Raw genomic sequence first — 22,540 nt, 5'->3', positions numbered from 1 at the left:
GGTCACATAGCAAAAGAAAAAAAGCCTCTTTGATGTTGGATAGAAGTATAATATTTTCAGATGACTTGAGGAACTGACTGTGAATTCAGCTGAATCCGGCGAAACACACTTTACCGAAAGAATGACATTCCAGTGACTCAAGGGGTATCCTCTTAGTTTCAGATGGCCGTTTAACAACCTCTGAATAGATTGTATATAAAATATGCATTTCATATACTGAATGCACACTCCCTCTATTCACATTACAGCTTACACATAGTACATGTAGGCATACTAACCCAGACACACTTCTCAATGAAAATAGTTTTTATTTAATTTTCTTCCAAAGCAGTTACGGCTCCAGGGCAAAGACATCATGGCTGAGGCTAAAAAAACGAACTTGAAAGGACTGAAAATAGCAAATAGACAGCACAAAGAGTTTAATTATAGAATAGATAGCAGATGTACTTGTATGCACAAAAGGGTCAGACGTGCTGGAGAGATTTCACACCAGAAATTATTCTGAGAGCGTTTGCGACAAGATGGCCCAGATTTCAAAGTGGCAGCGGACGCTGACACAGGCACCACAAGTGTGGCCCTCAGGGTTCCAGCGGAACAGTCAATCATGTGACAAACCCCACCGCATCTATTGGCTACAGATGGTTAACAAGGAAGATGGCACATACACAACACGTCTCAACTAAACAGAAAAAAGGAGAAGAGTTTGGGCCTAAGAGTGTGGATGAGTGGGGCAGCAACGTCATTAGGTTTTAGCAAATGGCTCAGAGAAGAAAAAAAAACTGTCTGTAGGCCTGAGGGTGAAAATAAATGAATACGCCATGGTCACATTGCCAAAAGACAGGGAAATTAAATTAGAGCAAAGAAAGTTTTAATAAGGACAGATTGTGACAGCAGTGGATGTTTATGACTGTACAATATCCTGCTGAGGGGCCATAATATTTACGGTTAATCAGGAAGTAAGAATGAAAAGCATCATCAGAGACAGGAAATGGTACAGACGAACTAAATATAAATTGCACCTGTATCTAGTTTCTCAAAGCGGTCCTCATTGTCATAATGACTGTGGAATTATAAAAGTACTGTTAAAAATAAGTAAATAAAACATAGTTGCGTGAAATCTACACATGCTCCAACTCCAACAAAAGTCTCTAAAAATACCTTTCCACCACCAAATGTGTGTACCTGCTGGGTTGTTCTCTGTTTTGCTGCCAAGTTGGGACAAATGTTTCATTATAGAGTGTGACAATTGCATCTCTGACTCATTCAAAACAGTGAGAATGTGCTGGTGCAGCTGTTAGAAGCCATATGCCGGCATCAGCCCATCTTGCAGACAGCTGTGCTTGCTTGGCAACACACTTTCAACTTCCCTTCAGAGCCACAATGCAGCCCTGCCCTTATGACTGCACTACGTGAGAAACATCTCAACACTGACATACATACTGACATTATTCCACCAGCTTGTTTCATGTCAGAAGACCCGGTCCAGGGTTACAGTCACAGTCACATCCCGTCTAAGAGTGGGAGGATTATGATCACTTCCTATGAAGACCGTACACTTTACTGCTTAGAAGAATGGAGGAAACTACAGGCACAGACCTGGGAGGCATGTCGTGACAACAGGCATGAATAGAGCGTCCGTTTGTGGAGAGTTAATGGAATTTACATGTTTCAGTCCTGAGGCCAGTTTGTTTATGGCAGCCATTTTAATGACCATGCTCCGCCACTTATAAACTGACATCAGGGCTTTGGCTACTGATTCGCAGTATTTAGTGCATTAACGTGCATCATGAGAGGATAAACGCAAAGGTCTCTGAATAGGGGAAAGTAAGTTCAGACAGTGTGCCACACGTTGCCCTACTTTCCGAGGCACTTGTCTGCCTAAACAGAGGCAGACCTTCATCCTTCACTGCCTGAGGGAACTCATGAACTCATGTAACCCCAGCCCTTGATCTAAAGAGATGCAAACGACACCGTGACACCGGGGAGTACAAGGGCATTGGGCCCAGGTCTGGGGGGATCCTACAGGCCCTTTGACAAGAGTCAGATGGGTATCAATGTTTAAAAGCTTCAAAGGTGAACACATGACTGATCCCCCATTTTGACTACCACCCTGGTGGGCGCTGGTTGCTTGGGGGGTGTTCTGGTGTTTTTCTGCGGTTTCAACAAGTACAGTTGAGGACGAACATCTGTGCCATATCACCACATAAATCATTTTTTTTGCAGGCACTGTGGTTTTACCGACTTTAAAGTATAATAGAATGCATAAGAATACATCAAGCTCTCCTCACAATGATCTTAATGAACCTTTCGCCTGGCACTTGGTAGACATCAACCCACTTTAACCACGCTTTGAGACACAGACAAATTTGCTTGTGCAAACAATGAAGCTGGTCAACATGATGAGACGATCCAGAGAAAGGTGAAGCAAAATTTTCTTCAGGTTTTCAACAGAGAATGGCCACCAACCAAACCACGTTTGGCAGTTAAGTCACACAGAGACCTCCAACTGAGGGGCGATATCACACCAATCATGCAGCACAGCAAGTTTCTAATGGGTGCCGAGAGAAAGATAGAGGAGTGTGAACAGCCTCGGGATAGCCTTTCCTCTTGATTATTCTGTAGAAGAAAGGCTGACAGCACAGGGGCCTCCTGACTAAATCTCTCCAGGATCCCCTCGATTAACTTTTACCATAAAGATGTATAATCCCTGGCATGGTCTCTAGGCCCTAAACACTCAGGGCCTGATTTACTAACATTGCGACCGCAGCTTAATCTGCGCCTTTGCCAAGGCACACATTACCGCACGTTGTTTTTCCGCATTTTCCGTGGTATTTATCTAACTAGATCCGCGCTGGGCACTCTGTGCTAACTCCGCCCTTTAGGGCCTGATTTACTAACATTGCAACGCCTTTGCCAGGCGCACATTAACGCACAGTGTTTTTCCGTGGTATTTATCAAACCAGATCCGCGTTGGGCAATCATTATTTAGCGCACTGTTAAAAGACGGGAGAAATCGCCTGCAAGTTACTGCCACCATGGAGATTCGAGGAACAAAAAACTAAGGTTCAGCAAAGAGGAGATAGATATATTGGTTCACGTCCGCTCAATCACTGAACCAGATTCAATGTGTGCACGCGGTTATATTGTTGTTCTGCCCGCCATCACCTACAGCGAGATGTTTAAAAGAACACGATTATAAAGAATATGCTATTGGTGGCATTAATGAAAAAAACTGTCTATTATAACAATATACACGTAGATGTGTACATGGCGAGATAAATAAGTTCTACAAGGGACTTGGGTTCACTACAATACATCCCCACTGAAACAAATACATTTACCAAGTAGCCAGGCCTCTCCAAAATCACCGTTGCTCAATCATGGATAGAGGGCACTATTCAGGAAGATAAAACTGCCATGGACAGATCCAGGGTATTTGGCTACCACGTTAGTAATGGTCATGTTGGCAACACATATGACCTGGACATTCATTGAATATGTGTGCTTTCTGTTTCGGTAAATGTGTTCGTGGATTGAAGGTGGGACTGTTTGCATGTGGGTGCAATCAATGGCTCCAATTACGTTCAGAAAGTTTAATTTCAACTATCGTAGTGGGGAAATGCATATTGACCAGTGCGCCATAGCAATGCGTCGAGTACCTGGGTGAATATTTGGCTGAGCGAAGGCTGAGATATACCAACTGCAGATGCTATAACTGTTTGAAATTATCCGGAGGCCAATATTTGCAAATGTTGCCAGGAGTTTAACAACTGATGGAATGGAATGTGATCGCCGGGTGGAGGGTATGATGTCGTCTCTGATCTGGTCCAGTAATTGAAGTATTGCGTGGCTGGTTAACCTGTACCGTCTAATGATTTGTGGTTCGCTTAACTGAAAAAGTATTATACGAGTTGAAAAAATTATTTTTGTGCGCTGTCTCTGTCTTCTTTCTTCGCCTTGCTCTTATAACTGCTGCCATATCAACGTTTTCAGACTCAATGGAAATGCGCTTCCTGGTTAAGACGTTCTTTTATGATGCGGAGAATTAGCCCGCAAATTAGAGACGCGTGCTCGCCAGGCAGTTTTAGTAAATACCACGCAATACATCATTAGGCGCACTTAACTTCTCACCTCCCATATATTTGCACTTCACGCCCACGTTTCTTATACCCTCCCACCTCGTTGCGCCTCACACCCACAAGGCGTAAAAATGCGCCTCTACTCAAATGTGCCTCCTTTGTAAATACCGTTTTATGTTTACGACAGCTACATTATGCCTGAAATGGGCGCAATCCTGTTAGTAAATCAGGCCCTTAGTGATGCCACTAAAAGTCAATAAATCCCCTGCATGAAATATCTTCACATTATGAAGAGAAAGAAGACGGAGGGGGGGCACTTGAATGAACTTGGTGGAACCAAACTGCTCAAACTATCAAATAGCTGGAGGATATGTTGATGCCATGCTGGAGTATATGTTGATGCAGTGCTGTTTTTCTTTTTGTCAGCATTGGCTACATAGTTGTGAGCATGAAAAATGTCTCTGGCTTTGAAACTGGCTCAAGAGGAGGAAACCACCTTTTTCTACTGACTAATGGAACTGGGTGGAGTGGAGCTCTCTCTGTTTACCTCATCAGAATGACCATCCAGTGACACTATACTGCGTTTCTCAGTATCGTTACATCCACAGATTCCATGTCATCATAAATTTCCCTAATTATGAAAATAATGATTACATTATCCTGGGTTCAAAGCAGTATGAACTTACATTCCACAAAAGGAATTTTGGACCAAAACCATGATTCAGCCTCCTTCTCAGTTATCATAATATTTAATGACATCGGATCCCTTGTGCCTCAAAGGAACAGATAAGATGTCAGAGTGTTATTTTATTCTGTTCAGTGTGCGCTGTCATTCTGTCACACACACACACACACACACACACACACACACACACACACACACACACACACACACACGCACACACACACACACACACACACACACACACACACACTGTGGCTGAAGGTCAAGTGTTTTTCAGGTTGTCCAAACCCGTCCTCACGCTAACCCAGACTGTTGTCCTAGCACGCTGAAATGGTTCCAGAAACCACCAGATGATTGGCCGGTGTACATGTGCTGTAATGGAGCTTTTAACAACTGATCTGACGCTGGAACTGTCTTCCCACCAGTTTAGCGCTTATCATTGTAATTAGCAAGATGGATCACAGAGCTGGAAATGCTTTTTGTTTGGATGTTTATCATGATGCTCCGCAGCCAATCATGGTGGGAAATAATATGGATAATGAGGGGTAACAGCAAAAGGATTTAATGTAGCCTTTCATTTTGTGCAGGCAATTTTCAATTCCTCACAAACAGCCCATTTCGCATACACAATTATGTTGCAGTATATCATATCACAGCTAATGAATCCCTAAGCCAAATTGAGTATGATCTTGGTGCGAATCCATAATTGATTTTGGTCGGCTAAACTGACTGAATGATATAGCAAAACACCGTACATACAAGGCTTAAAGACAAAACATGACAAACAACTTTAAGATCATACAAAAAGAGAAACAAACAGTGACATCTAATGCAAATTCAAAACATACCCAACAACATTCTACATATCCTGAAAAGAGTTTTTAAAAGCACAAGCAAATCGTTTTGTGGACTTTAACAAGTTGTCACTTAAATAGTTTATGTATACTTGTCCTTTGTTTGGCAAAACAGTAAAAACACAAATGTAAGGTTGTTCCTGTTTTTCAAAATCATTGTTTGTTAGCTGAGAGCTACCTAATGAATCTTTAACATGATAATCGACTATTGTGTGTTGTCTATTGGGTGTTGCTCATGAAACAAACATGTAGTATTCATTGTACTGCATCTATAAGGATAGCCCTAATGGGTAGAATGTAAGAACACCGGGGGCTTTGAACGGCTTACTCATTGGATTTCCAAAATAAACACATGGTTTAGTTAAGAACTGAAAACTATGCTAATTCGACATGAGGTCAAATTATTTTCTGGACACTAGTGACTCCTTGTACAGACACAAATTGTGTAATTGCAAAGAGGGTTTGGAACATGCATAATGGCTTTAAAAGAATGAAGGCTTATGTCTTTCATTTTTGGAATGACACATTAACCACAATGAAATATGTAAAGGGATTCAGCACGCGGACCTTGGGGGCTTGACAAAATGTCTTGGGATATGAACGCAATCATGAAAGGTCGAGCAGAGGCCCGGGTGTATCAGAGTAATTGAAGTCATCTGTAATATCTACCGATAGTTCGTTTTTATGGACTTGAACCTTAATGAAAAAATAAAACCCACAATAACAAGAAACAGAGTTCCAGAAGCACTCTCACATTCCGATGGAAAACGATCTCATTCCATTACAGGATATTGTGCTCCAGATACTGTTTTTGGCCACTATCCATAACATCGCCTCAGGGCTCACCTTCAATGAGAAACACACACACACACATACACACACACACACACACACACACCCACACACACACACACACACACACACAAACACACACACACATACACAGCCACATATTCTCATATACACACAAACCTACACACCTGTTCATTGTCGAGGAAAGGAGAGTCTTAATATGAACCAGAACTTTCAAGTTGTCTGTTACTGTAAGTGCCTCCACAGCGCAACCATGTTTTGATTACAGGTATGTTAAGGGTCTTCTTCTGATTACATAGCCCCATGATCATACTTAGCTGGGATACTACGTATAAATAAGCATGACCTTTACCACACTGACCACAGACAAAAGGAATTGATGTAGCTGAAGATCCAAGAATTGGTGTGTGATGTTTTACGTTCCATGGAAGCATATTATGTATAGCAACGTACAGATGGTTTGTTTGGGATATCTGCAAGAAATGAGGCCTCAGATACTAGTGGCCTAGGTTGTTGAGGAGGGGAGAAAGAGAGAGAGGGAGCGAGATGGGGGGGGGGGAGAGCCTTTGCAGTTATACTTCAGAGGATCCATTCATAACCAGTGAATAAGACTTTTGGCATTTCCAAAAAATAAGGCCATGTAATTTAATTTGTTTTTATGTAATTGGTTGCAGCTAGCATTGAATTATAAGAAAGGACCAGAGGTTCCTCGATCTTCTATCCTCAATTCTACTTTAAAACCTCAGGATTTAAAAATATGTTCGCCACCCACTTTGCACCTCCTGCTGATTTCCCATCATGCCTCAATTCCATTCTAGAAGGTTCTTTCCATTATCTTTTGGAGGTGTGAGAAATTATCCAACTTAAGTTTCCAGAAAACCATGCACTAATCAGGTACTGAAGAGTCTTGCTAAATACCACTGCCAGGAATTCTTTACAGTCACAGAAAATGACAAGTGAAGATGAAGAATGAAGATTTCCTCTGAACCCCAAAGAAAAAGAAGAGCAGAAAACTGCTACCAAGGATGAGGATTGCACGACTGGTGCAAGGATTCAATTAGCGTTCTGGAAGATATTGCCAAACTACTCTACCACATTAGCCTTGAAACATATTCCACGGTTTATGGACACAGAGGATCAGAAGAAATGAAACTATTCATAAAATTGTGGCTCTTTTTTTCCCCTAGAGCTTTTCACAGATGTGTCACAGTGTCAGCCATTGAGTGTTGCCTGTTGTATGTAGTCACCGAGCTGCTTTTAATTGTTTGCTGGTGTTACGGTTCGACTGGGCGAATCAAAAGTAATTGCGTATGCCACAAAATATATTTTCAAATATGTTTTGTCTGTATTTCTGCAGCGCATTCAGGTTTCCAACAAATGGGTCTCATCTCTTTTGATGCACCAAAGTGCTTCACTTTATCTTCAACTAAAGAGTACGCTTTGAAGGATGAAGAATTACTAATGCGCTCAACTGCGAGACAGGACTTTATTCTGTCAACCTGCACTAAGGCCTAGGAATTTCTTTTTTGTGTTTCCTGTTTCAGCCCTGAAAAAATTAGGGTAGGTAGGTAGGGATTAACTTTTTTTTTTTTTTTACTTTGGCCAAAACTCTAGTGATACAATACAGTTTAACAGAGTAAAACTGAAATACATGAGGACATTTATTTTTACAATGTCATAATTTTGTGCATAATGGTTACAAATCTGTGGATACATTTATCCTTCATTAGATAGGACAATCATGACAAAAACATGACTGCAAATACTTCAAACTGTATACTATATCATTGTCACCTTGTGTTCACAGTGAACTTTAAACAAATACAACATTTTCTTATCTGTAACAAGATGATGTAACGAGAATAGTACCATTCGGAGATGAGCGATGTACATTTAAGTTGCGAGCGATTCTAAATGATTGCGCTGCATTTTGTTGTTTATACCTACGGAAGAATGGTTAACTGCTCCTGCAAACAAATGTAGACATCAAATAGGCTAAGTGACGCTACTGTTAGGGTATTTTGTTTATTTTATTTAATGTAGACATGGTATTGCAAAAAATGTTTGATGTGTGCCTGAATTAGAATAGACATTCGTGTTCTGCGAGAGAGACGCGCTTCAGGAAGAAGTCATATTGCTTTGAAGATCGGGATATGAGCCAAAAAATGTTTGCCCGCCCAGTTGAGCTATAATTCTACATTACACACAGGTGTAAGATCGCACATGTCACTTTGTGAACCTAGGATGTCAAAGAATGTTAATCAAATTACCGCGCACGCATTTCGCAGCCAGCAAACAAAACATGGAACCCCCACTTTGAAACCCCCCGATTAATTAGATCATGGTGTCATTTATGTCCCTTGCCAGAGGCCCACCATAAAAAAATGTCTAGGGTTGGCAGGTTTTTTTAGGGTCGGTCCGGAAACAGGAAACACAAAAAAAAATGTCCTAGGCCTTACCATGGTGGTAGACAGTATCCTGATACAATGCCCAAACAAATGCCTTAAATCAGACCAAGAGACAAAGTATCAATCACTACATAGCTGTGTAAACTAAAGATGTTTCATTCCTATCACCATGATCATATAATGAATCGGTTAACGCTTACAGATTGAGCTTCATGCTTTCATTCAGATATATTCTACCAGAATAGAATGATGTAAACAACATGATGGATATCATGACCTCCTGTCCACAGAGCCCCAGTTCTGAAAAAGACACCCTGCTACTTCTGGGGCTTTTCTGAGGAATTGTTGTGGTGTATGCTGGCTGTCTTTGTTCTCCCTACGGACAGTGAGTCTTTCCTGATGGGGGTGGAATGAGGTGTCAGGCAGCGTACCCCTATATTTTCTCATTTATCTCTCTCAAAACACAAAGCCTTTTGTGAACAATACGTACATCTCCACTGACTCGTTGTTTTTCCCTGTTCCACTGAGGGCATTTGAATGCCTCCCTTTCTGCAGGTGGTTATGCTAAAGGTTTATAACAAGCTTTAAGAACTTCTCCCCTCATCACCACCATTCCCAGGGATTACATTAACATATTATAGAGAGAGGTAAGAGCATTCTGCTTGAAGGCATGTTTCAGTATTCACTAATTCACTATTCACAGCACTTACTGTATTAACTCAGATAAGTGAAGCAGTACTACTCTCCACTCTGATTAGTGAATAATAACATAGCAGCTCTGCAGCTTACAGAGTCCTCACAGTTTTTGGGACCTCTGGGATCTGATTGAGTGTGAAGATGGACATGCTTCTGTTTTTTGTCTCTGTCCCGTAAAACCCTTTGGAGCCTGCCTGTTTCCAGTCAAAGCAGCCGCTATTTCGCCAAACAATCCCTGAGCAATTTTTCTCCACACGAGAAGAGAGAGAGAGAGAGAGAGAGAGATCGAGAGAGAGAGAGACCCATCAGAGAGAGACACCTAGCACCACAGTGTGGACTAGAGCAGGCCCAGTTTTTGTCCCATAACACACAAGACAGCTGATTTACAAACAAAGGTCCTGTGTTGTTCTATGGCCTAAACCGGGGCGGACAGCTCTGTGCTTTCTCTCACTGTTTGAATGTGACTTTGTCTGTTAAAACACACACCACAGTTAACTGTTATTTTTAAATCTTAAGCATGTTTACCAGTGTAATGAATGAGAACCTGTGGGAATGTAAATTGAGCAAGTTTGGGGTAAAATGTAATAATAATTAATACTTTTGTTAGCATTCTTGTTCTCATCAGTAGAAGCCGCTTGTGACTAATGAACCCCAAATATGATCTATTTTTACAGGCTGACCAATAAAGCTATCCTAATATTTTGGGATAACTATATTCTTGGACCCTACTGGTTAAGACTTAGAGCTCACCCTTCATAGAAAATATTATGATTAATTAGTCATGCTCATTTTCAGAACGGTGAAACTTTTTAAGCCTGCTTCGACTTTGGAAAACTTTAACGTTATTTCTAAAAATAACTCAATTTCTTAATAGGGTATAGACTCAATCATTATAAAATGTTATGGACGAAGCTCAGCTCAAACTGCTTTTTCCTGCAACATTTTGGCTTTTCTTGTTCAACCTGCTGTCTGACCACAGTCATACTGCATTATCACCCACCACCCCTGCCATCAGCTGTCATTAAGGGACTGAAGTGATTGCAGAGGGTGGCACAGAGGGTCTTACAGCTTAATTCATCTGAAGAGGACTTCTAAATACACTGTAGCGAAATATCCCTTGTGACAACATTTACATGATTCGTTTACAAGTGTGCCTATTCTCTTTAGACACCAGATGGGAAGAGATGGATATTTCACTTGTCTGCCATCTCAAGTGTTTTGCTTTCTTTTTAGCCTTGACAATCGGCCTATGGCACGCAATTGTCTGAGAATCAAATTAGTATGTGAGTTAATTAATGGTTATGCATGTCCCATTAGGTGTACGCTGGAAAGGCGAATTGAAGTCTGAGAGATAATCAAATTAGTGAATTCATTAGCAAGCTGAGACACATTTTTAAATAGACAGCACATGCAATGTATGTTGATCAGATATGGACCCTCTGACTGACAACCAAGTTCAATTAGTAGTCAAGCACGCACAAATCTCATACATAATGAAATAGAAAAACACAGGTATATCATGGAATGACAAACAGGCTCAAAACATTAGACCAGTGATGTATCAGTATTCATACTTAGTGCATGAAGCAGACAATTCCTACCACTTTTCCACCACGCTAGTGCCACAAATCTCTAAACTTCACCTTCACTGAAGGTAATGATGAATTTAACAGAATATCGCAGAATGTTTGAGCTATGACAAACTATAGTGTATGACAAACAAGGTCAATATTAGTATTCAGAGACTGGAGATTCGTGTGTGCATTAGTCTCCCAAATTACCTTCATATCAATGCTTAATGACAGTTATGACAACATTGTCATCAAAATCAGTCAAGAGCAGATACTCTCTTGTTCATTCATTAGATTATAGCTGTGATTGATAACATCCAATTAAAGCCTTGTGACCATATGCCCCACTGTCTCATGCCTCTCATAATTTCTACTGCGGCTACATCATCATAATAGGAACAGCTAGAATAATCAGATGAACGTTTTAGAGAGATCGTTCCAGAAGCTGGATAATGGCAGTCAAGAGGCTCTTACCTACCGCACTCTGTAAACAAAGGAACACTTAGACTGCATAATGTAAGCAGAGGAATTTCAAGTGTGCCTGACTTGGGTGAGAATCAAATGCTCGTTATGAATGACTATTCTAAATGTCTACTATAAATATATATGATGAATGACTCCTGTTCCTGACTCCTGTCCCTGTTGATGTGCCAGGGTAAGAATAAAATTAAGAGAGAGAAAGAGAGAGAAAGAGAGGAAGAAATCAAGAAGATGGACAGATCAGAGGGAGAGACAAAGTTAGACAGAGTTGGCCATGGAGAGAGATATTGACAGAGGAAGCATGGAGGGTTAAGTCGCGCAGATTTGAGCAGTATTGATGTGCGTTGGAGATAAATACTTGTTCACATTTGACTGATGGATTTATTTGAGATCTGCTTTGGGTGCTGGATAACCTGGCTCCAAAGTATGTGCTATTGACATCACACTCCTAGCTGTCAATCAAATTCACAGCTCTCAGATCAAGCTTTCTGACATGCCTAAGCACTGGTACTGATTCAGTACACTGAGACAGAATCCATTTTGGTGGATGACCAGAAATAAAAGTTTCACTGGAAGAATTAGCTGTTCAACCTCTATGCACTTAATAAGCAGGTCGCTGATTCTGATCTATTTGTCAATCACTTGGTGTCCATGGTAACAAAAGCCACTTGTAGATGACCATCAAGCCAGGCATAGGAAGTCCAAAAAGTATGAAACTCAGTTTTCTCACTCTTTTCAAAAATTACGCTAACAACTAAGTAATCTTGGTTCACAACTGAGCTTGATAGTTCACTAAATAATTACCTTGCTAGACTTTTGTAATTCTGTTTGAATTCAGTTTGGAGTTGTTAGATTTAGGCGTTTTCGTCGGAGGACAGCACAATCTTTTAGAGTGTAAAAAATGTTGTCTATTCAACATGACATTTTGAGCACTTATGAGCCTACACAGCTAGGCAAACTGACATTAAGCTGGTTAGCTGGCTTGCGGGGCTGGTTAATCAATTTAAGGAACCCACATGTGCCTATACAGCAAACTGTTATTTTGCCTACCAAGCACATGACTTTCCACCGCACCCACGCGTTCTGACAAAGTCTGTTATGCACTATGATGCAACCCATTTACAGACCTAAATCTTGACAGTCAGTTAGAACATTTTCAGGGAAAAAAGCTGTCCGAAGGTCTCTCTCAAATTCCAAAATGTTATTTTTTTACATTTTCTTAACTGAAAACCGAAAAACGTGAAAAAAATTCTAATTTGCTTGACTTTTCGCATGACTTCTGATAAGACATTTGAGACCCCAGACCACTGTTTCCCGCACATTTGCTATTTATATTGCAGTTTTGCTAGAAGAATGTACCCTGCAACAAGTTATCTTTCCTCACAGACACACTCATCTGTGTCCCTCTTGCACACCAAACCACTTCATTTCCACTGCATTTCAGTGCCTGTACAACAAGCGTTGACAGGACAAGCTCAAAATTTCCAGACGACGAGCCATCGCCTGAGATCTGCTCACTGTCTCCCCCCGACACAGGACCTGAACTGCATCCAGCCAGAACCACTTGTTTACCCTCTCTGCTTTGGACAGACGGGTGAGCATTTTCCACTCTTTCTGTCAGTCTGATTCTCTCCTTGTAATGTGTTTGACTTGGCTAAAACACAGCTAATGTGCCTTCCACAGCCTCCCAGAAGGTGATTTAATCCAAAGCGACTAACAGTCAAACTAGAGCATATATTGTATCGGTATGTCCTTAGTGCAGCACATTGCCCTTTCAAAAAGTTATATCTGAAACTATGTGGGGTGCCTTAAGTGCCTATCAAAAGAAGGAAGCGTTAAAGGTTCCATGTGGTATCTTAAAAAAAGTGCACCATACAAGCTACAAGAACCAACAACAGGTGACAGCAAAGTTCCTGGATATTTAAATAAGGATGGTGCTTACTGAAAACTGTTCTATTACTATGTAGGCCTCACAAATTGGCAAACAAAATTAGAGGAAGATGTCATCAGGGACTAAACAGCCCAAAGCACTACACAAAAATTTGCATTATAAGCAGAACATGGTTTATTATTATACAGATACCGTAGGTGTGGAGCATAAAGGCATTTTTATGCTACTCCGTACGACACGTTTTTGGGCACATAGGAACGCCTTCAGGTAAGTGAAACGCCTTCTCCGGTAGCTGAAACGCCCTCTCCGTGCTCTCCAGAGACGTCGGACAGCTCTCCGTGTCCCCGCAAAAATTTCTGTCGGTCCGCTCATGGCGACGGATACTCCTTGGCCGTGATTGGCACATTACAACCTAATTTCCATACGACATCAACTCCGGAAACTAACATTTCTGGACCTAGCGTTTCCTGTTTCATTACCTTTATATCCATATAGCCTATGCATAACAGCCACTGTCAAAGGCGCAGATCCTTTCCTTGAAAACTATTCCCTGTAGGCCTATATCACAATACATGAGCCGGCCCAAGTAGCCTACTGCCAGAGAACCAGCATGAGCGACGGCAATTAAAGATGTGTTTCAACAACGGTAGAAAACTGTGTTTGCTCCGTATTTTACTGAACTCATAATTATATGACAGTGGTATTAGTTACAGTTGAGACACCCGAAATAACGTGCTTGCGCAGAAATCCTGAGACGTGATTTTTAGTCTGCACATGAATACATGAATTTCTTTGATCCCAGGAAATTTGAGCACACAACCCATCTCCCTTACGGAGATATTGGCGAAAGTTGTTTTACCTACTTCATTTCAAACGTTGCAAACGTGTCTAGTTTTTGTGCAGTAGTGAATAGAGTCTCAGTTTACTACACCGCATATCATGTTTGTAGAAAATGATTAAGGTGCAACAAATGGCAATGATTAAGGTGCAACATTGACATGTTAAGGTGCAACATTGATTCACATTGCAAGTAAAATGGTGCGGCTGGAGCAGATACAGGGAGGGACAACGGTGACGCAGTTTGGATGTAGGGACAAACGTTTATGTGCTGTAACAAACAGTGTTAACCCGTATGTGAGTAACGTGGGTTTTATTAAAACATAGTGTGTAATGTGTAGCTATTTCATTCTGTTTATTAACCTTTCCGGCTGTCTGTAGACTATGTATTAACTAGCCAGCAGTAGACGAAAGGGAATTAACCCCGAAGTTAAAAACATGTAATCTACTTCGGGAGCATTTTACTCCCCCGCATTCTCCCATGATAAAGATAAGTTTGCCCTATCAGGTGTCTATATAGCATTAGACACAGTCACAATATTGTGTATCTGACACCTGTTGCATTTGAGTAGTGGCAGCTGGTGGGAGAGTAGAAATTGACTGTTGTGGAGGAGAGGTAAAGCCAACTAACGATTTCCATCGCACAAAGACGTCATGGGGTAGCTTGTCTTTCGGGACTTAAACCGTTACTCCCCCTACTGTTGTGGAAGAGAATTGTTTTCAGCACCCACAGCCGTTGGAGTACTATAAAGGGACACAAATGCTAACTAGTACGTACTATCCGGCCGCCCGCCCACTGTCCAACCATCCGACACGACCGTTTTGTGTACTATATAAGGCCCTTAATGCTGATGCTTTCACACCTCTTTAGTAGTTTAATACCACGCAAATCTATATGTTTGATCGTCACTGTTTACAAACTGTATGCAACATCAGGTCCAAATGGTTTTCTATTCACCAAACCTGTTTAGTCTTATGACTCAATGATATTCTCCTTAGTAATGTCTATTGCTATTTATGAGTAATGTGGTTTCATCTGGTACAAATGTTTTCATCTACTGAGCCAGAAGTGTATGCAGGCTTATCTGGCTGCTCTAGCTGCTCTGGCTTGTGTGTGTTAAATAATAATAGAAGCATTGGTTAGAAGCGAAGAAGATGATTGGAGTATAACAATGCCACACGTATATAAATAATTCTGGGTTTAGCATACGAAACAAAAGACCATGGAAGTAGATGATACCGCAATCATCTTCAGAACTATGAAAATTCAATGAATGCTAGATTGTGTGCAACTCATGACAGTCAAAGCCATTATGTTTCCGATTACAAACAGTATTGCTGGGATAGCTTCAGATTGATTTCATGTGAAAGACTTGTGTAAATGTGACCATAATCTACCAGTTCCATCCACTTGCAGTCACTGGCTGCCTCTCTAACCTAGAGGACATTGGCTGAGGAGGAAGAACGTAGAATGAGAGAGCACTTAGCAAATCTCCCAAATGAAAAAACATATAGATCTCAAAACACGTTGGTTCAAACCAAACTAGTTTGATCTACAATCTACACATTTACACTGTTCAAAAGCTCAACATAATGACAGACAGAGCTACGTGAACGGTCTTGAATACACCAAATGTGTGCATGTTTTACCCATATTTGATAACAGGACTGTGAATTATTTATCTAGTAATTCAGTGCTAAATGACTCCAATCACTTGCCGTAGAGAAGCAGCTGTATCTATTAAGGTCTTGGCCTGGGTCCCTTTTGTTTTTTTTTGTTTTTTGAAACCTGCTCCAAATTATGTGTTTACCCTCAACGCCTCCCACTCCCAATCTTGGATTAAGTGATTTTTATCTGCATTTCCTCATAACCCAAGGAATTGTGCTGTCATTACCATGTTCCGGGACCAATTTGGAACACTCTCACTTGAGTTTCTGAGCTCATGACAAGACAATAACAAGCTGTTAGAAACCAGAATGTCACAAAACAGCACGTTGCTGTTCAGATTTATTACATCTAAATCATGATTCTGTCATCAAAGAATTACAGTATTGTGGCAGCATGTTTACAGAACTAGTGTGATGTCTTTGGTTAAGAACGCCTTGAAAAACAAGATTGAACACATTCTACTTTTTTGTAGGACTTCTTATTTCTGTTTTTGATTAATTTATCTGAAGGGAAATATGAGCACTAACTGTGTTTTGGTTCTGCTTGCTGTCGACCAGAACTTACACTGTTACCTCTATTATGAATTTATGTGGCATCCTTTTCTACTGTTTGTCTGTTATAAAATCCTTTTGATGTGATAGGCTTTTGAAATTCAATAAATTAGTTGGAACCTTTACAAACTTTACAAATACTGTCTAATGATTGTCCTGAATACTTTGAGGTTGAGACCAATTTATTTCATCTACTGAGCCAGAAGTTTATGAAAAACATATTTTAGTTATCTAGATGGAAACAGTTCTGTTATTATGCTGTACCGTAGATTTCTTGTTTTTTTTCAGGTCCAGTGAACAAGAAATAAACAAGCATGAAACACTACAGTCAGTCAGAGCAGAAGGAAGAAAGAAAGAAAATCACATTTAAAACCATGGCATAACAAATAAATCCAACTTTCCCTGCAATGTTCCAACACTGCTTTAGAATCCCAGTCTATCTAATACTTCACAATTGATTCCACCAATAGCTTTGCTTATTTTAACCTTTAAATAAACCAGTATACCACTTTGTTGTCTCAACTAATGACACTTCATGTTTTGTCCAAAGCCTCCTAAAATATATATTTACCTGTACCACATCACACCAGACCTTGTTTTTTTTTTACAAGACTGCATCAACACTGATATTGGAATATTGAAACGTTGGATTAATATGATTTTTTTTTTTTTTCAAACTGGACAACAAACCACACTGTGGAGCAGAGGAAATTCCACATTAAAATAGCGCTTTGAAAATGCAGAACCTTTGACAGTTGTGCTGAGTACTACAGTGTACTAAGACTACACATTTAAATACACATTTCGTAGCTATTTTCATTGTATTGTTCATTGTATCAGATATGTCTAAATATTAAAAAACTGTAACACTTCAGAAACTACTTGTGAAATGTTAAACTATTTGTCCCTGGCTCACTGATGCACACTTTGATATGCAAAACAAGCTTATATGCTTGCTTAATGTCTAGAGGCGTAAACTCAAGAGTGAAAAACGGGATAAAGGACGCAAATGTGACGGGATAAGTGGCAGTGTAAAATCTTTCGTCTGCAGTCATATAGACACCTGAACGGACACCTACGCCCACGATACATAACTGAGGCGGGGTGTCGTTAGTTGGTGTCGAGATAGAGGACTAAGCAAAGAGCCAAGCCAAGCAGTGGTGACGTTCTTTTGCAGCATGTTCTCCCTAGGAGCCAGTCCGCGCCCTGTGTGTTAAAAGAATCCCCAACAGCTAGCCTACATACATCAAGGAATCTGCACAACGGTTTAAGGGGGGAGAGCGAGTTGAATTAAATCTGACCATTAAACAGAATAACTTGAAATGTACTTGCACGTCAACTACACTAATGGTCTACCTTGAAAGAAAATAACTGATTAAAATACCGCATTTTGTTTGGCTAGGCTACTCCATCGCGAAAGTTTAATTTCCCACCAGTCTAACTGCAAACTGGCTGACTGGTGTATCAAAAGCTCTTGTGTGCAGGTTGTGTGCGCATCGACTTACCCATCAGTATGTACAGAAATACTTTTATCAGAGTTTGTCCTCCGGTGTAATCCATGGTTCCTTCGGGGAGGATCCTTCAACTAACGAACAATTTTCTCTTTTGCCACTTTGGTAATTGTCCGCAGAAGAAGAAAAACAAAATGGAAGTAATGGAAATAAGTTGACTCCGTCTCATCTACACCATCAAGTTCCCGGCCACGGCTGCGTCCTCGGCGGGGTTGCAGGCTTTACTTCTCCTTGTCTTTAGTCATAGTGATGCTGATGCTGCATCCCAGTGGCTCCTCTGACGTGCGCTGCCCAACTCTCTCGTTTTCGTTTTCCGTGCCTCAGTCGGCGCGCGTGGTCCTAATGTCACTCCTACGCAATAAAAGGTAGGCACGTTGGGACGTATCAGTGGAACAGCGGAAATTCATAATTAAACAGAAAGACTCAGGGACTTGTAAACTGTCTCACAGAGACATATGGTTCACTGAGAAAAATCATGAGTCATATGTACATTTCCATTCTCGACATTTCGACGCTCAGATAGCAAACAATCATTGAAATTGTAGGCTATAGAAAAATCATCCCACTGTCAACCTTAATTGATTTGAATCAATGTGAAACTCTTCATCACTTTTGCACCCTTGGTTAGAAACAACATTAAAATTGTACCAAAAAAATCAAGGGGATTTCAATGGTATCAACTTAATAACAAAATACAAATTACTGCAAAATATTGTGTAATTCAAATCCTGCTTCATCTAGAGTCAGGATAAATGTTATAAAATAGACAGGCCTAATCTATTAGCCAATTGTACATTACATTGTAGCCTACATAAATGACCATGGAAGTAATTTGCAAATCCATGAGCACGGTTTATAAATCTGTGGTCACGAATTGCAAAATCATCTCCATCCTTTCCTTCATAGCAGTTTGGTGCCTGATGTTGTCTCTGAGGCTCGGACTGACATGGAGTCTCCAACTGCCTTTGTCTGCAGCCCAGTCTGCTTCCAGGTGGCAGGGGTCAGTCTGTTGAGCACACAGGTTTTTGTTTGAACTGATCTTTGAAGCATTTGATGGCCTTGCCTCTGTTTCATTTCCCAGTATATTGCCCATGATAGATGACTGTTCTGGGCCATTCGTGTTGATTTCATCCATGAGACGTGACCAGCCCAATGAAAGTGTTACAATACATTTGATTCAACAAGCATCTGCAGGACTTCCATTATGTTGATATGGTCTCAAACAAACACACACTTTGTGTAATTACTAATTGTGTTGTTGATATATTACTGAACAGTAGCTCAGTGATAATATACAGTATTGTCAGACAGAAGACAAATTCTGTGGCCTTAAGTGATTATATTGAGTAAAGCTTCAGTTAAGGCGGGTTGTCATGATTTCAGCAAGTATACCAAAATATGATGAAGGAACAAAAAGCAACATTAAAGAATTGCTTGTTTGTCCTGCATTCTCAGTAGCTGCTATGAGCTTTATTTGTTATTCCCTACATCCCTGTTTTTCACTGACCATGACATATCCGTCACCAGTGGCCATTCATTTAACCAATTCACCCAGACTGGGAGAGTGTTAATACACTGGCTACATGAGACAGGAGTTTTGATTAAAGACTCTGGACATGCCTGTCAACGATTAGTGGATGACAGTACATAACCTTCTTCCTAACTGTTGGTTTCCTGCCTTTGATGTCTCCCCACACACTTGCACCTCGTAGAACAGTGTCTGACTCTGTATAGGGAAACATGCCATTTTCAAACAGCATTCTTCCATTTAAGAACCCTACATGATTTAGACAACCTATTCATCCCTAATGGCACTGAACTGAAATGGCATTCTAAGAATTGCAGCTATTTGTAGAATAAACCTTTTGCCTCATCCTTTTCTCTCGAGGATGTGAATATAATAATGACACAAGCAAGCAAAATGCCAATGACAATCATTTCACCTTTTGTGTTCAGCAAAGCAAATAATCGCAAATGATCCATGTTTAAATTGGGTTAAGTGACAGGCGATAATTATTTCTCCACAAGCATTTTTAAACGCACAGTTTAATGAGGATCTAAATTACTACCGAGATGGTTCTTCAGGCAGTGTCTACTAAACGTGGATTTGACGAAATTGTAATTAATAGAGCAAAGGTTATAATCCGAGAAAAGTTGGCTGAGAGATAGCTGTAAGATTCTGACTAACTCCTGTAAAGGTTCCTCTTCAATAAAAATGTGCTGTATCAAAAATATGTTACATGTCACAAAGTTTCAGAGTTTAGATGTTGTTTCTCAAGGTGCACTCAAAACATCTTCTGAACCCAACCCGTTGTTGTTTTACTTCAGGAGTGCTTTGAGTCCAGACCTTGTTCTGCAAACAGTCAAAATGGCGTCTGTCCAAGTTTTCACAGCTGTCGACAGCATGCACCGGTGGTCTGTGTGGGTAGCGAAGAGTGAGGGGCTACGAAGAGGTCTCCTACAAACTGAAAATGTGACCTGCATTTGACTGCTACCATCCCTCAGGATGACAGAAAATTAAATCAGCCAATTGAATTAGAGGAACGTCATTACTTGAGATTGCTGGTAGAATTCAGGCTTTGTCTTGGGGCTCATTAAATGACATTTTCCACCCTTCATTTTTTGGAGGGGGATTGGGCAAGGCCCCAAAAAACTGAATGTCTTTGAGTGTTTTAGACTATGTTTTGACTGGTAATTCACTAATTGGACTGGCATGATATGTCTGGAAGCTACAGACCAATGGAGAATGTACGTGCAGACGTGCTACATGTTTTGTTTCTCTGAAAGGGGATGGGGTGGCTTATCTTCTTGTGTTTAGTGTCCCGCCAGGGTATTCCATATTGTCTGCTGCATTCTCTGCATTCCTGCAAAACAGCATATACTTGAAAACAACAAGTTGGGGATCTGGATGCATGCATGCTGGGTGATCCATAGGGCTTGTTTAAGGGGTATTGATCCATGGCATGAAGTACTCACGTCCGACTCAAATCACCATGGTGATAAACTGGACAGCAGCCTGATAAATGATGAATTCTTGCAATTACTCAAAAGCTATGAGTACCATTTCCTTAAATAGTGATTAGTGCCACTTAGCATTAAGACTTCTACTTTATTTACATGTATGCAGTGATTTTTAAGCTAGTGCTTTTCAAGTTAGTTATCTTTGTGAATTCCGATCCAGACTTCATTATTTGCTCATATGATCCAAGTTTGAATTTTTGGTTTTCCAATGCAATGTCAGGAGTCACAGAGAAACTGTCATGTCAACTGACATCAATTTTAGTCTCAGATATCTGTGAAAGAAAAAGTTAGCAAGCATCTTTGTATTCTTTGCTTTAGCTCTAACAGTAGCCTCGGTTACATGTGTCAATATAAAGCCTAGTTTACACGGAGTCGAGTTTGTCTGCGTCCAAGCTGAAACTAATACAGATAGCCCTATCATTTAGACGAACACTCTCTATCCACACACGGTATCTGCAACGATTCGAATCGGGGGTAGAAAGTGAGTAGATTTGAATCGGTACTGGGGCTGGTGTTCGTGTGCACGGATTCACGCAACCTGATGACGTCATTGTCCCACGTGATCGCATCATGGTGTGTCTCGAACTCACTCTCATTAATCCAGCCTACCTATCTTGATCTAATTGTTTTTATTCAGACGTTACATAACTTTCATGGCCACAAATATAAATTGGCCAGCGATTTAATTTGCTTTTTTTGTTCATAAATTAATGTAGAATGGTCGGAGCAAAGCCTCATGGGAAATGGGATGACAGACATAACCTATAGTCTGCTCTGAACACCGATTTTATTAACCACCATAATGTATTACTGTGCAGATTAAATGTAGGCTATGCGGTTAGGCTAAACGTTGCTAATTGTAGCTTGTCTACCGGCTGTTTACCTGTGACCTCCTGTCTTCTTCTACGTTTTTCCCGTTTTTTCAGTTGTCTGTAGCAGCGCTAAAGCGCCACCAACAGGCGTGGGGTATGTACTACAGTCGGTTCATCCCAATCGGATGGGTTCGTCTTTACGCAAATCTCTCGTTACCAGACTCCGTCCTTACGAAATTAAAAGATTCGATTTGTGTGAAAAATGAACCCGATTCAGTGAAACTAGGCTCCGTCTAAACTAGGTCTAAGCCGCTCATGAGGCGTTTAAGCTGCTTATAGCTTGAAATGTAAGCCACTTCTGTTTAGGCAGATGTCTGCCGCTTAAACAAGTCCGATGTAACATGTAGCTAGTGGTGACAGGTAATCCGCTTTGCCGGAGTGTTACTCGCTAGTTTGTCATAAACAAAGTAAGCAATTTTAACAGGTTTCGCTAAGTTTAGCCGCTAGGAAGACATCTAGTCATCGATGTTAGCAAGCTTGTTATAACACGCTTGGACATTGATGCCTATTTGTAATGTTATTGTCATAGGTATGTTGACTAGCTTGCCAACACCTTTCCTAACAGTCAAATATCAAGCAAGTGCAACACAAGACAATCTCGT

The 22,540-nt window shown here is 40.7% G+C and overlaps 1 protein-coding gene across 1 annotated transcript in view; it reads right to left on the bottom strand.

Moving 5' to 3' along the window:
- The window catches only part of ltk (leukocyte receptor tyrosine kinase), a 304,552-nt gene extending 286,393 nt beyond the window's left edge, over positions 1–18,159 (bottom strand). Inside the window, exon 1 of the mRNA XM_080850161.1 lies at positions 18,040–18,159. Coding sequence (XP_080706287.1) covers positions 18,040–18,094 — 55 coding nt within the window. The 5' untranslated portion in view covers positions 18,095–18,159. The remainder of the gene's footprint in view (positions 1–18,039) is intronic.
- Between the last annotated feature and the right edge of the window lie 4,381 nt (positions 18,160–22,540).

The sequence above is a fragment of the Sprattus sprattus genome (assembly GCF_963457725.1).
Source record: "Sprattus sprattus genome assembly, chromosome: 13".
Taxonomy (NCBI): Eukaryota; Metazoa; Chordata; class Actinopteri; order Clupeiformes; family Clupeidae; genus Sprattus; species Sprattus sprattus.
Note: the sequence above shows the minus strand (reverse complement) of the source record. Positions and strands in the feature narration are given on the sequence as shown.